The sequence below is a fragment of the Bremia lactucae genome, linkage group LG15 (genome assembly GCF_004359215.1).
Source record: "Bremia lactucae strain SF5 linkage group LG15, whole genome shotgun sequence".
Taxonomy (NCBI): Eukaryota; Oomycota; class Peronosporomycetes; order Peronosporales; family Peronosporaceae; genus Bremia; species Bremia lactucae.
This window is the reverse complement of record NC_090624.1, coordinates 1,920,990-1,936,919: the sequence shown is the minus strand read 5'-3', so window position 1 is coordinate 1,936,919 and position 15,930 is coordinate 1,920,990. Positions and strand designations below refer to the sequence as shown.

Below are 15,930 nucleotides of genomic sequence, written 5' to 3'. Positions count from 1 at the left end.
AGTTGGTTCCACGAACTCAGGAGATGCGACCACTCCATACCAAGTGGGTCTTCAAAACGAAGACGGATGCCGATGGTAACATCGAGCGTTACAAGGCACGCATGGTAGCGTGTGGCAACGAGCAGTCGTTCGGCAAGGACTATACCCTGACTTTTGCCGCAGTAATGGCTATGACGACCGGGAAAGTCATTTTGGCACTGGCTCAGATATGGGGAGTTCCAGCAAGACACGGAGACGTACCTAATGCGTACGTGAAGGCGTCTACGGAGCCGGACCTCAATATCTATTTGTACGTCCCGCAGGGAATGCAAATTAGCAAAGAAGAAACTCAGCGACTTGGTGTTGAAACCGCAGGTCAAGTGGTTCTTCAGCTCAAGAGAAGTCTATATGGGCTAAAGCAAGCCGGGAGACTATGGTCTCAGCTTCTACACTCAGAGCTACTTCGAGTTGGATTTGTGCAGTGTGTGAGCGACTCGTGCCTTTACTTTAAAGTAAATGGTGACGATAGAACGGTCGTGGGGGTATATGTCGACGATTTGCTGATTACAGGGACGTCTGAGGGGCGAGTGGAAGAAGTATTTGATCTCCTTGTAACGCTGCAGATAAAGAATCTGGGTGCTGTCAGCAAATTTCTGGGCATGAGAATCAGTTACTCGGATGAGTGTGGATACGAAATTGATCAAGAAGCTACTATCATCGAGATGCTGATAAAGTTTGGATTACAAGATGCGCACTCGGTGATGACGCCAATTGGACTTGATCACGACAATAATACGCACGAGGTGGATACACTACTACCTAAAGAGGGCGTGGTTGGATCTGCATCGGTGCAGAATTTCCAGTCGATTGTTGGATCGCTTTTATGGCTGGCTCGCTGTACGCGTCCGGATGTAGCATATGCCGTACATCGAGCAACTCGGCGAGCTCATGCGCCGACGACGAGCGATTGGCAGCTAGCCAAACGAATTGCTAGATACCTAAAGGGTACTAAAGATGTCAAGCTTCGCTTAGGACGACGAAAAGATACAGAAAGATCGATTGTACAACTCACAAGCACAAGTGATGCAGACTTCGCCGGTGATAAGAGCGATAGGAAGTCAGTGAGCGGTGCTATATTTCGTGTGGACGGTTTGATGGTGGGTTGGACCTGTCGGAAGCAGACAACCGTCTCACTGTCAACAATGGAAGCTGAATTCACGTCTGCATCGCATGCTGGACAAGAACTACTAGGCCTACGTGAGCTTTTATCCGAGTTGGATTTTCTCGTGAAGTTACCCATGACAATGGAAATGGATAACCAAGCGGCCATCCGGCAGATGGAAAATGAAGAGAGCTCGGCACGCGCCAAGCATATTGATATCAAGCTCAAGTTTATTAAGGACTACGCTAAGAAGGGAATTATAAAACCCAGCTTTGTGTCAACTGAGGCGATGACAGCAGACATACTGACGAAGGCATTTAGCGCCACTCGCCTGCGGGCACTAATGGAGATGTGCTCATTGTACCGCAGCAAGATGGACTAAAACAAGGCGTGTAATCAGAAACACACGGCACCGTGAGGAAGGAGTGTTGGAAGGCGATGCTGCAGCGGAGTTTCTGGGACTCGCAAGGAGTTTCGAAACGTCTTTTATTGTAATGGTCACGGAGCGGTGGTTACGGCGAAAGATGAAACGATCCAAGGTCGAGAGGTTTCAAGAAGTATGAGGTGCAAGTAACGCACGATGGACAGGTAATTCTGACAAGAAGAGAGTTAAGGCTTACATGCACAATATATTCACTTTGTCTTTTGCAAAATAGCACCCATGGAAATTCAACCTGACGTTCAACACCAAAAGGGACACCTCTTCACTAGTACCGTACTAATCAACCTAATCACGTTAAGCAATTTAGAAGCTGCTTTCCGTTTTCCAATCATTCTTATGTAATCTACGAAGGCTCTGACGGAGGTAATGCTTCTGAGCCAGTCTATGTGTAAGCTTTATAAGCGGTTATTGCACCCTTTGCCTCCCGCTATCCACAGCCCGTACCGAAAAAAATTCAGCTAATTCTTGAAAGGTTATAATTCATAATACAGCAGCCATGATCAAGTAACCATTAAGAGAATGCTTTCTTTTTTACATGTAAGACAAATTTGAAAGTGTCAATTTTGGATAATGTGAGTGTGACATTCTCGTACACTCTACCGCGGTCAGTGTTACATCTAATTTTCTCAAGATGTAACATATAGAAAGGACTGCTGCATATGCTACCCATTTATAATTCGTAAAATGGTCGTTCAACAACATGCTTCCGCGGTGCTCCTTATTTACAGCTTCTACCTGTTTNGAGACTGACGAATTCTTTGATACCCAACAGACCGATGTAGATCATCGGAAGGAGCCACGTGCCTGTACAAAGCCACAAAGGTCACGTGGTAAGCGCGGCGGGCAAGGGAGGCGGTCGAATACCAAGATAATCGCCGAGACACCACGCATGACAACGCGATACGGTGGTAATAAGATACCTCCACGTGAATTTGTTGGAGCAACTTACCGCGTGGATCCAAGTAATTGGAACATGGCTATGAAGAGTGACAAGCGCGTGGAATGGGAGCGCGCTGCAAGCGCTGAAATTGACTCGCTGGAAGCAAATGATACGTGGGAGTTGGTTCCACGAACTCAGGAGATGCGACCACTCCATACCAAGTGGGTCTTCAAAACGAAGACGGATGCCGATGGTAACATCGAGCGTTACAAGGCACGCATGGTAGCGTGTGGCAACGAGCAGTCGTTCGGCAAGGACTATACCCTGACTTTTGCCGCAGTAATGGATATGACGACCGGGAAAGTCATTTTGGCACTGGCTCAGATATGGGGAGTTCCAGCAAGACACGGAGACGTACCTAATGCGTACGTGAAGGCGTCTACGGAGCCGGACCTCAATATCTATTTGTACGTCCCGCAGGGAATGCAAATTAGCAAAGAAGAAACTCAGCGACTTGGTGTTGAAACCGCAGGTCAAGTGGTTCTTCAGCTCAAGAGAAGTCTATATGGGCTAAAGCAAGCCGGGAGACTATGGTCTCAGCTTCTACACTCAGAGCTACTTCGAGTTGGATTTGTGCAGTGTGTGAGCGACTCGTGCCTTTACTTTAAAGTAAATGGTGACGATAGAACGGTCGTGGGGGTATATGTCGACGATTTGCTGATTACAGGGACGTCTGAGGGGCGAGTGGAAGAAGTATTTGATCTCCTTGTAACGCTGCAGATAAAGAATCTGGGTGCTGTCAGCAAATTTCTGGGCATGAGAATCAGTTACTCGGATGAGTGTGGATACGAAATTGATCAAGAAGCTACTATCATCGAGATGCTGATAAAGTTTGGATTACAAGATGCGCACTCGGTGATGACGCCAATTGGACTTGATCACGACAATAATACGCACGAGGTGGATACACTACTACCTAAAGAGGGCGTGGTTGGATCTGCATCGGTGCAGAATTTCCAGTCGATTGTTGGATCGCTTTTATGGCTGGCTCGCTGTACGCGTCCGGATGTAGCATATGCCGTACATCGAGCAACTCGGCGAGCTCATGCGCCGACGACGAGCGATTGGCAGCTAGCCAAACGAATTGCTAGATACCTAAAGGGTACTAAAGATGTCAAGCTTCGCTTAGGACGACGAAAAGATACAGAAAGATCGATTGTACAACTCACAAGCACAAGTGATGCAGACTTCGCCGGTGATAAGAGCGATAGGAAGTCAGTGAGCGGTGCTATATTTCGTGTGGACGGTTTGATGGTGGGTTGGACCTGTCGGAAGCAGACAACCGTCTCACTGTCAACAATGGAAGCTGAATTCACGTCTGCATCGCATGCTGGACAAGAACTACTAGGCCTACGTGAGCTTTTATCCGAGTTGGATTTTCTCGTGAAGTTACCCATGACAATGGAAATGGATAACCAAGCGGCCATCCGGCAGATGGAAAATGAAGAGAGCTCGGCACGCGCCAAGCATATTGATATCAAGCTCAAGTTTATTAAGGACTACGCTAAGAAGGGAATTATAAAACCCAGCTTTGTGTCAACTGAGGCGATGACAGCAGACATACTGACGAAGGCATTTAGCGCCACTCGCCTGCGGGCACTAATGGAGATGTGCTCATTGTACCGCAGCAAGATGGACTAAAACAAGGCGTGTAATCAGAAACACACGGCACCGTGAGGAAGGAGTGTTGGAAGGCGATGCTGCAGCGGAGTTTCTGGGACTCGCAAGGAGTTTCGAAACGTCTTTTATTGTAATGGTCACGGAGCGGTGGTTACGGCGAAAGATGAAACGATCCAAGGTCGAGAGGTTTCAAGAAGTATGAGGTGCAAGTAACGCACGATGGACAGGTAATTCTGACAAGAAGAGAGTTAAGGCTTACATGCACAATATATTCACTTTGTCTTTTGCAAAATAGCACCCATGGAAATTCAACCTGACGTTCAACACCAAAAGGGACACCTCTTCACTAGTACCGTACTAATCAACCTAATCACGTTAAGCAATTTAGAAGCTGCTTTCCGTTTTCCAATCATTCTTATGTAATCTACGAAGGCTCTGACGGAGGTAATGCTTCTGAGCCAGTCTATGTGTAAGCTTTATAAGCGGTTATTGCACCCTTTGCCTCCCGCTATCCACAGCCCGTACCGAAAAAAATTCAGCTAATTCTTGAAAGGTTATAATTCATAATACAGCAGCCATGATCAAGTAACCATTAAGAGAATGCTTTCTTTTTTACATGTAAGACAAATTTGAAAGTGTCAATTTTGGATAATGTGAGTGTGACATTCTCGTACACTCTACCGCGGTCAGTGTTACATCTAATTTTCTCAAGATGTAACATATAGAAAGGACTGCTGCATATGCTACCCATTTATAATTCGTAAAATGGTCGTTCAACAACATGCTTCCGCGGTGCTCCTTATTTACAGCTTCTACCTGTTTAACCTGGTTCTTTAAAGACAGACTTGTAGCAGAAAAAACTAGCAGACGATTTCCGCAGCGCTTCATGTTTTGCAGAGCTGCTGTTTCGTGTCAATTAGCATAATCCGACGTTGCACCATAATTAGAATTCTATCATTAATAAGTTGGTGCAAGACTTACGGTCTATAGGATGCGTATCTAGAATTATAAGCCGGAATAACATGAATAAGTTGAGCAAGTCTTGCATTTCTGTAGGATGCAACCCGCTTCCAGTTAGTAGTGATGGAATCTAAATAGCGACACATATATCGCCTCTCGTTCTCGTACTCGTCCTTCTAATTTTACGGTCGCATCGTGATAAATTGTACTACTCTGCCATCCCACACTTATCTCTGATTTCAATTTAACTTTACCAGGAGACGCAAAAGTCGTCCATCTTCAGCTTCTTCTGTACCGACGATTTGCTCGTCATCAACTCATCAAACTTCTATTATTGGACATTACAGATGCGTACCATTTGCCATGCGTTTTAACGAAGCCTTGCTCAAAGTCAGACTCAGCAGGTCGAAAAAGGTATTACTATTAATCTCTCGACACGGATTAGAATTAAAAAGTAAACTACGACTCAACATATTGTTACAGCATCGATACAGTTTCAAGTTGTCCTGCAACACATGTAAGTTGCTATGCTTACACCTAGCAGCAAGTGGCCCGCTGTCTCCAAAAAAATCCTTCGATTTTGCAAGTATCGCTCGTGCCCATTGCTTTGCATGTACAACGATATTACAGCGGTAAACTTGTACAGAAAATTTGCGGCTTAAGTATGACAACAAGTAAAATCATGAGGCGAGCAAGTACGACCTTCTCGACTTAACGAAAAAGAGTCGAAGTGAGCCAGATAGCTCTACTCGAAAAGCTTGTTAAGCAGCAGCGCAATTGATACTTTAAATCTATTATAAATACAGCAAAGCTCACGATAAAGATGCTGACCGTCCTTATCCCATTTTCCCATCTCAAGATAGCTACTACTGGAGGGGAACTACTTGGCGCGACTAGGAAAAAAAAAGGTCTGAGCCGAGACTCCGGCTTGATAATGGTTTGGACAAATCAATGTGTCATTCTAAAATTCAACTCGTGTTTGCTAAAAGAGTGGCGTGACCACCAAGTTTGTCCATGGGAGGCAAGAAAAGTTTTGTCATGAACCCATTTCCGTCAATGGAGTTGTCTGCGGGCGATAAAGCGCACATGCAAAAGACTGCAAGTAGTTTCCTTGTCGAATCCTTGGAGTCTTTTGAAGTCTATCGCAAGCACAAAGTTCGCCACGTGGACGAGCGTCGGTGGAAGCCGCTCAAGACCCGAGACCACTTGCGTCTGTACATGGAGCGCGAAGTGCGTACGACAATGAATGGCAGTCGTTCCTTGATGAATGAGGCGTCCGAGCAGGCTGGAACGCCCGTGACGCTCTGTGTAGGCAAGATACAAGGAAGTCTCGAGGACGTGGTCTACGGCACGGTGAGTACCACGTCGGGGGACATGTGCTTTAATGCGACATATGTTGAGGACTTAACGGGTGCTGCCGTACTGGCTACCGTGGTCGAACCCACAATTGACGATCCACTTACAACAATTACGTTAAAGTGGCAAGAATTAAATTTATTATTGCATTCGAACAAACGGGATTTTGTCTTTATGGAAGCCACGGGATTCACACACCTTCGCGACGGCGAGCGCGTCGGATATCGTCTAATGTACTCGATTGGATTCCCTCAGACACCCGAATTGCCCCATCGTGTAAGAGGGACAGTGAATGTTTTCTTTCTCTATCGTCAAGACCACGGCCATGGTGTTGAAATGTATGCCTCGGGTGTCTTTGCGAATGGTTCCAAGGTGGAATCCCTCCTTGTCATACCCTCGGCCATGAAATTCTTCACGGCATCAAAGTTTGCGCATTGTGGTGAAATGAAGAAATTAACGTGGCTCATGCACCGCAGGTATGCACTGGACAAACAGCGTGGCGCCCCTCTTAGCAAAGGCGACTGTGTTAGCTGCGGTGTTTCAATAAGTTCCAAGATTTTTGGTAATTTTGGACGATCGCGTGATTCCTGTAAACTCTGTCATCGCCTCGTGTGTGGTTCATGTCGCGTCAAGAAGCGGCTTAATTTCGTGACACTTGATATGACGTTTGAAGAGCGAAAAACGTCATTCTGCCCTTCATGTATCAAAGAGGCGCTTGAAATTAATACAGCAGACGCTGCCCGTGCACAGATGGCGGGCAGTCATTCACACTACGCCCTTCATTCGGGCACAGACTATTCCTTTGCATCGTCCTCGGACTCAGAGAGTACAACGTAGAGTAACTTAAGATAATTTTTTTTTTAATCCCAGTAATAAGTTAGCCAGGTAGAAAATACCAACCTTACAAAAGTATCAATTTCGCACAAACGATAAAAGGTTTTACTGAAAAATTGAACTAAAAAATGTGCTCAAAAACGGCGGAGGATAAAAAAACGCATTAGGGTGCGACGCACGCTTTAACAACTTCTGTGAGCAAATGTCCACTGAGCTCTGCGACATAAGGAATGATTAGATTGATAAACACTATCGGATGGATTTACCCAGTTAATGCAAGCTTACCATAAACTAGCTTTAGAATTATAAACAAGTTATATTGCATGCTTCCTTCGTGCTAGTGTTGGTGACCTCGTTTACTCGAATCGATTGTAGTACGTCCATGACTTCCGCAAGTCGCACGGATTTGCACCATTTGATTCACTGTTCTCTCACCATGGAATTTGACTTGGAAATATACCCCTGCTTGGAGGAGATTTTTAAGGAAGAGTATTACGTAAGACGCACAGACTTGTGCTTTGACGTTTTTCGTCTTCTATTTAGACAGGGTGTCACAGAGCAATACGCTCGAATTGAGGCTTCGCCAAGTACAGGAATGCCCTTGTTCGACGCATTCAAAGTAATTTTCGGCTCCTACTATTGTCCGATGCCTGTGGTATGTACTAAGACATGGCAGCTTTAAGCGAGCTGAGAGACAAACACATTTGGACTTTATATCTAGGGTACTTGAGTGTGTTGATATTTTTGTGGATCATCCTAGCACAATTACAGATCCGACAGTCCTAGATCCGCCTCCTTTATATATCGTTGGTCCATGGACAAATAGTGGGACATTGATGTGGAAGCTGCCTATTGGCGCACGAAATAAGTGTCAGCAAGATGTAAGAATGCTCGAGTTGTCGGCTACATAGAATGCAGCGGGTCAGTCACAGCAGCATGACCCATTTTGATAATAGACTCTTTCGCTCCGCTTAAAGACGCCGTAAGTCTCAAAGTGAGATCGTAGGTACAAGATCGATGTCGACTCGGGTAGATTGCTCCCAATACAACTTAACGGTTTATCGTTTTAGAATTGTGACGCTTCGATAATTTGCTATAAGCTTCTGCTACAAAGGAGTATGCTAGCTCTTAATACCGTATCACCCATTCTACGCTTTTTAATAAAATAAAACGATTCTTTCATATTCAGGTCGAGGCTTCACTGACGCCTACTGTCGCCTTGTAGTTTACTCAAACTCGATAATAATTTTGATTAGGTTGGTCTCAAGCTAAATAGCTTATACGTCATGGATGAGGACGCTCCGATGGGATGCCGTAAATTCGAGATACAAATTAGAAAGGGTGGATATTCAGCCTGTGACGGGGTGTGCCGTTACATAAATACTATTTTTATGAGAGAAAAAACAAAGAAGTACAAAATTAGGGACTTGCTATCTTCACCCACCGACTTTTTATTAAATCCACTATCTCAAAAAATATTTTTTAAATACTGTCAACGGTTTTTTTAAAAGACCGAAACGGCTTCTTCAATTAAATACCAATCATAAATATCTATGAAAATAGGGAGTTGGGTATGGGGATTTATCTATCTCCCTTTCTGCATCACTCAGAAATGTTCTAATTTGTGCTCCCCAAGCTTCTTTCAAACTGGGCACCTTTCAGTAGTACCGGTAAGTACTAGTGCCTTACACTGGTTACAGTGAAGGTTAGGTGCCTCGAAACTTCACGTATACAGGTACAGAGAAAGGTTTCTAAGTAGCTAAGGGTCTTTCGCTACGTAAGGTAATTCAAAGAATTAGAAGTAGGGAGAAGTAAAATTTTATAAATATATTTAGCTTCCTATTCCGATCTTCAATCTACTACTGAACTTATTATATTTTTAATTAAATAAGCATGGCTCCTCGTTGCGCACCGCACATTCGTGTCTTAAAACGATTGGCGGGGTTAATTTATACTTAAATAAAGCAATCGATAGAGCTAATGTCTTATTGCACCAATAATAACAAATTTGGTATTATTGAACTTTTTAAGTCAAAATTAATAATGATTATAATCTTGTATACTTCTTTGTCATTTCCTCTCATAGAAAGTAATAATTGTTATTCCTCGCATGGGACATAATACTTATGTAACGGGACATCCCGTTATATCAGCCTTCTAAACATCAGTTACTATAGTGACTGATGTAGGTGAAAGGAGAGATTATTATGTCTTTCTCTGTAATTTGCATTAATAGTTTTGATTAAAATACCGATATTATTTGCATTATTGATTTTAATTAAAATACCGAATTAATTTGTACTATTAATTTTGACCAAAATCAAGATGGCGACGAATATGTCTGTGCGCGTGGGCCGTGATGCCGTTAAGCTGGCAGCCGCACAGATCAGTGTAGCTGTCAGTAATGCCAATGCCGGAAAAAGGCGTCGATGAAGAATTCCGTCTCATCCTCACCAGACTTGTAAAGCCTGGATGAGTCAAATAGCGGCATATGTAAACCAGACCAAGGAATCAGGTTATCCTCAGAGGGTAACCAAGGCCTCTAGGAGCGAACCGCAACATAAAGCAGTCTCCTTCCTGTTGGCTCATGTTAACGTTAACATTAACTTGGTCCTGTGAGCCATACCTAAAAATCACTTTATGAAATATGCTACCTAAGGGGCATGACCTGCACCTTATAATAGTATGGGCATGAGTCTTCCCACAAGAGGCAAGGGATTCTGCAAACAAAGCTGTCCAAGCTTGAAAGAAAGGTTTACATCCTTCGCCCGTTTGGAAGAGTACCACCGAAGCTCTTCTAATGTCGTCGAGTAATGTTCACGACAGAATACTTATTATTGCAACAGTGGCCTTATGCTAGTGTTGATTTGCGCAGTCGGCTCAAATCAGCCGGCACAAAAGAAAATCAGCGACGACGTTTAGTCGTCCTGGTATATACTCCACGGAGAAGTATTACACGGCGAAGAATGACAATTATCTCGCCATCTTTTGCGAGAGATGTGGACTGGTTACGGCCGTGTGTAAAGACGCATGGTCTGTATATACAATGAACATCTTCCAAGAGATAAACCCTAAATTTAGTTTGTGCATATTTTATGGCAAGGAGCTCCTTGTCATGCACTGAATAGTTGCGTTCAGCTGGTTGCAGCTGACGCCATTGATAACAGACGACGCGCTCTGCGCCGTCTGTGTCATATTGCATTAACGCACAGTCGATTGCAAAATCGCTGGCGTCACAGACCATATAAAAAGGTCGGTTTTGGTCAGCAATCGCCAGGTCGGCGATTGCATCATGCTTTTCTCATACCCTCGAAGGAACGCTGACAATGAGCGTTCTAGACCACATTACATTTTTCTTCAACAAAGAAGAAATATGTACTGTCATTTCGGCAGAATTGCCTGAGTATACGCCGCTAAGCCGATGAACTTTCAAAGAGCCTTTACATCGACTGGCACGGGTCAATTGGTGATTGCCTTGATCTTTTCAGGATCAGGGCGTGCACAGATTTTACCCACGATGCACTCAAGAAGTGGTGTTTCGCTTGCAGCGAATATGCACTTCTTGCGATTTGTATTCAACTTATGCTGACGCATAAGTGTTAGAACCTTTGGACATGGATATGATGTACTTCAACGTCCGATAGATTTCTCATAGCTCTACTATAAACAAAGGCGTCATCAAAATAGGTCGGTCCAAAATCCCGCACCGATCTCAACGGATTGGTTACACATCTGTTAAATGTCGCAGGGGCATTACTAAGTCACGGTGGCATAACTAGCCACTCCCATAGCATACCACCTCGGGTAATTACTGCTGTGAACGGAATATCCTGTTCACGCACAAGGATTTGAAAGAATCCATCAATTAGATCCATTGACGAAAATGTAGAACTCTTTGACATACTATCAATGATTACATCTTTTTGTGGTATCGGCATTTGAGCCGGTACAGTTGCAGCGTTCAGCTCATTAAATGTATGCACTATCGACCCTTCTCCTGTAGCTTTACGCACACATAAGGTATGTGGGGATGTTATTTCTCTCAGATGGCCCGCTGCTAAGAGTTCGGCAAAGAATTTGTCGATCGCTATTACTTTTCACGAGGCAATAGCCAATTGATTGATGACACAATCTGTCGAACCTAAGATTAGGTCAATTTCGTGTCTAGTTGTCTTTATATTTTGGCAACTCACCCGGTACTGATTCAGGAAAGACATTTTTAAATTCTATTAAATCTTTATATAGGGGTTCTTCAAAGACTCCCAGGATTCGGACGTAAAACGTTCAATCCAAGTCTTCTCATCGAGGAAGCTTTTGACCATCTATGAGCTATTAAGAATCGTTTCGTTCACAGGAAATACTTTTACCGACCGAAGATCGGCAACGTAGTTGTCATCTGTGACAAGTACCCAGATCTGCTTGACTTTGCCACTACGCAGATCTCGCAAGAACTGTTTCGGCTCTAGCGTTGGTAATTGAGTTATCTCCGAAGTTAAATTTGAAGGCGCTACCAAATCAAGTGTGTAAGCGCCTAGACCAAGGCTTTAGGATAGAAAAAAGTAAATCTGTATTTATATTTTAATGTCCTACGTAACGATCTTCTATCAACTACTGAGCTTATTATAGTGATAACTTACAAAGTTCTGCGCCTCTTTGCGCACCGCACCATTACACTTCATTCGTTTATTTACTAAGACATTAAATGTCTCAATATCTTCTTTGTACGTTTCTTAATTGCCAAAGGTTCCTGGGAACCTTTGACCACAGTTTTTCGTGGACTTATTCTCACAGAAATTATTCGGAAAGTACCCAACACCAACTGCATCTAGCTATAGTTGTGCTACCACAGCAAAATCCCTTAAGATGGACTCTTTAGTCAATCTTGGACTTTCGACTGTCTCTTATAGACAGGGTTTTTAAATTTTCTTGGATCAAGCAAGCATCCTTTTTTCGCACACTAAACTTATTCGAGTGATCGAATTTCGACGCTGCCTGCTTGTGCACAGCCCCGGTAACTATGTCCACGTCACAATGGTAGGCCTTCGATGCTGCGTGTGCTTGTGCACAGCCGTCGGGATCTAACACCACAGTATGCTGGGTTTCACACTGAGGCCTCGTGCAGTCATGCAAACGACCGAACCACAAGTGAGGCCATCGCACTTACTCGTAGGACATCCACACGCTCGTCGATGCTCCAAGACGTTCATCAGTTGGCCATCTGATAGACAAGAGACAGGCATCGTCACGGCTTGATGCTGCCAATTTATACATGTCTCGTATTTTCTGAGCCATGGTAATCCAAGGATGACATCAAATTTGTCATCCAAATCTAGTACGATGAATTCATCGGCGTACTTCTTATTATTTAACGTGTATTGGATACCAACTACACGTTTCGTAACCTTTACAGATGCGCCTGTTGCTAGGCGCACTGTCATCCTCGTTAGAGGGGTATCGCGCTCGATAAATTTGAGTCTGCGATGCTCTAGCGATTGGCGTCTAATAAACTTATTTGACGCCCTACAATCGACTAGGGACTATATAAGCAACTTATTTGACACTTTTATTTTCAGGGTGATGAGTGTAAGCGCATTTCCTGGGGCAATTACACACAATGTTTGTGTATGAGAAGCGACTTCCGTTAAATGACGTGCAAATTCTTTTGACGTTAATGGATCAATAGGGCGCTCCGCACCTACTGACCCCGACCATGTTTGACGATCCGCCTCGCCGTTGCGATTTCGCAATAGCGTCGGATCTGCGTCCTCAGCGAAATGTCGGTCTTTTCGCTTAGTGCTTTTATGAAATTGGTCGTGGGGCAATACATAGGCGTAGTGGCCCGTTCATTGACATCGATTACTTTTTCGTAACCATTTGTAACTTGAAGAGCGAGGATTCTCGCTCTCTACATACGAGAGGTCTTAAGGCTTAAGACCTCCGCTTTCTTGTCGTCTCTGAGGGCAATAAGCTCCAGAATGAACAAAAGACTGTTTGAGGCTAAAGTCTTTCTCTTCTTCTATGGAGATCGCTTGGCCAAGCAACTCTAATTGTAGCCGGAACTGGGGTCTTAACAGGTTCGTCTGCAAGCCTTTTTACCAACATAGTTACTTGTACTTGTTAATTAATCGGATGACTAACGATACAACTGACCAGGTATCGTGTATGTTGGGCATAAGCGTGACTGTCATGCTTGCCCTGCTTTAAATCCAAGAGCTCGGCTCGAGCCCTCAATTCGGCACGTGGCGGCTAAAATGTTTGTCTGAGCCGGGTTTTAAAGACCTCATACGACCCAAAACTAATAGGTCGTGAAGCTTGAGCCCCAAGGCCCAAAATTTGGCACGTCCGGCTAAATTGGATATGCCAGAATTCACTTTCGTCGCATCATCACTGATAAGGCGAGCTTTAATAGCGTTGGCTAATTCGACGAACCATCTTAAAATGTAGTCGCCTTTGACTGCCTTGCCTGAAGAGATTTCGATCTATAAGCTTTCGGGTCGATGTGAAAGCGTCGGCTTGCTAGCAGCATGTAAATGCTGCTGTCTGAACAGTTCAAATGTTAAGCACCCTGTTCACTCGACACCTCCGCGTGTTGAGAGCCTTGCTAATGAAGCAAGGCTACTTTGTCTTGGCCCCGTCGAGTTTATGTTGGACGAGCTCGGCAATAGCCGCATGTTGCTTGTCTCTTGGCAGAGCGGACAACATTGCGCTTACGGCTAGCCCGCCTACGACCGAACTCATTTCTTCGATCTAACTCCGTTCAATGTCACTAAAATGTGTTCATTTGCACGCGTTGCGCAAAAGCCTTCTTGAGGGGCTTGAAGGCTTTATCCTTCTTCATCCAACATGTCCAGGTTGGATGGTATATGCGTGGGCCGATGAAGGTACTACGAAGTTGTAATGAAGCACCCTTTGCTAGTACTGTTAACAGTACTAGCCAAACTACACTGATTACAGTGAAGGTGGGGTGGCTCGGTTGCTTCATATATACAGGTACAGAGAAACGTTTCGAAGTACCTTAGAGTCTTTGGCTACCAAAGGTAATACAAAGGATTATAAGTAGGGAGAAGTAAAACTGTATTAAGATATTTAGCTACCTATGTAACGATGTTCTATCTACTATTAAATTTATTCTTGATACCAAACTATGTATTGCGCCTACTCGCGCATCGCACAATCGTGTCTTGTAACGATTGGCAGGGTTGTTTTAAAATTTAAATCAACCAATTGATAGAAATAATGCCTTATTGCGGCAGTGTTACCAAATTTGGCAACATTGGAACAATCAAGTGAAAATAATAAAGATAATAATTTTGGGGACTTGCTAATTCTAACCACCCAAGTTGCTATTTTTACCCAGCCACGTCGAATCTGACAGTCAAATTGCTTGCTATTTGAACCCACCGAAGTTTGATATTTTCACCAAGTTAGGTAGAATCGGATCAATCAAATTATGGCATCAATATCCTGTGCATTTGATGACGGATACCGCTTTGTACCGATTTTCTTGAGGCTACATTATCTTTTACCTCCCATTGCACGTAATGGGAAAGGTTTTGCATCAGTGAAGGCCCACGTAACGGGATGTCCTGTTACATAAGTATTCTTTCCTCTACGAGGAATAATAATATGTATTTCCTATAAACGGAAACAAACAAAGAAGTACAAAATTATACTTTTCAATTATTTTTGACTTAAATAGTTTCAATAAAACCAAATTGGTATGATTGGTGTAATTAGACTTTTACTCTATTGATTGGTTGATTTCAGTCTAGATCAACCCCGCCAATCGTTTCAAGACACGACCGTGCGGTGCACAGGAGGCGCCATACTTGTTTAGATATTAAGGTAACAAAAAAATAGTAGATAGAAAATCGTTGCGTAAAGAACTAAATACATTAATACAGTTTTACTTTTTATCTAAATCGAATCCTTTGAATTACCTTTGGTAGCTAAATACCCGTAGCTACTTACAAAACTTCCTCTGCACCCCTGTGTACGTTAAGTTCTGAGGCACCTAACCTTTACCGTAACCAGTGTAAGGTCAACTAGTACTTACCAGTACTAGTGAAAGTTGCCCTGTTGCACCTAGTAGCACTTTGTAGTCCGTTCAGCGACCTCCGCACGTTCCATCCAACATGGACATGTTGGATGAAAAAGGAGGAGCTTTCAAGACCCTCAAGAAGGCTATCGCGCAACGCGTGGAAGATGAACTTATTTAAGTGACCCGAAATGGAGAGCGATTGAACAAATCAGTTCGGTCGTGAGGGCCAGCCGTTGGCGCCGTGCTGTACATTCTGGGTAGAGATGAACAGCATGCAGCCGTAACCAGTTGATACAACATGAGCTCGACGAAGCCTAAAAGATAGTAAACTTGCTTCATTAGCAAGGCTCTCAATACGCGGAGGTGTTAAAAGAATAGAGTGCTCAACAGTTGAACCTGTTGAAACAGCACCATGTATATGCTGCTAATAAGCCGACGCTTCCGCGTCGACCCGAAAGCTTAAGAGTAAAAATCTGTAAGTTTAAGGCAGTCGGAGGCGACTCCTTTTTAAGATGGTTGTTCGAGTTCGACGACGCCATAGAAGCTCGTCGTATCAGTGATGATGCGACGAAATTGATATTTGGCATGTCCAACTT

The 15,930-nt window shown here is 43.9% G+C and overlaps 1 protein-coding gene across 1 annotated transcript; it reads left to right on the top strand.

Moving 5' to 3' along the window:
• Nucleotides 1-6,117: 6,117 nt before the first annotated feature.
• On the top strand, nt 6,118-7,296 carry CCR75_002373 (uncharacterized protein; the record flags this gene model as incomplete). Its single annotated transcript, XM_067960470.1, has 1 exon — nt 6,118-7,296. One exon carries the CDS (start codon nt 6,118-6,120, stop codon nt 7,294-7,296), a length of 1,179 nt encoding a protein of 392 aa, XP_067819242.1.
• Between the last annotated feature and the right edge of the window lie 8,634 nt (nt 7,297-15,930).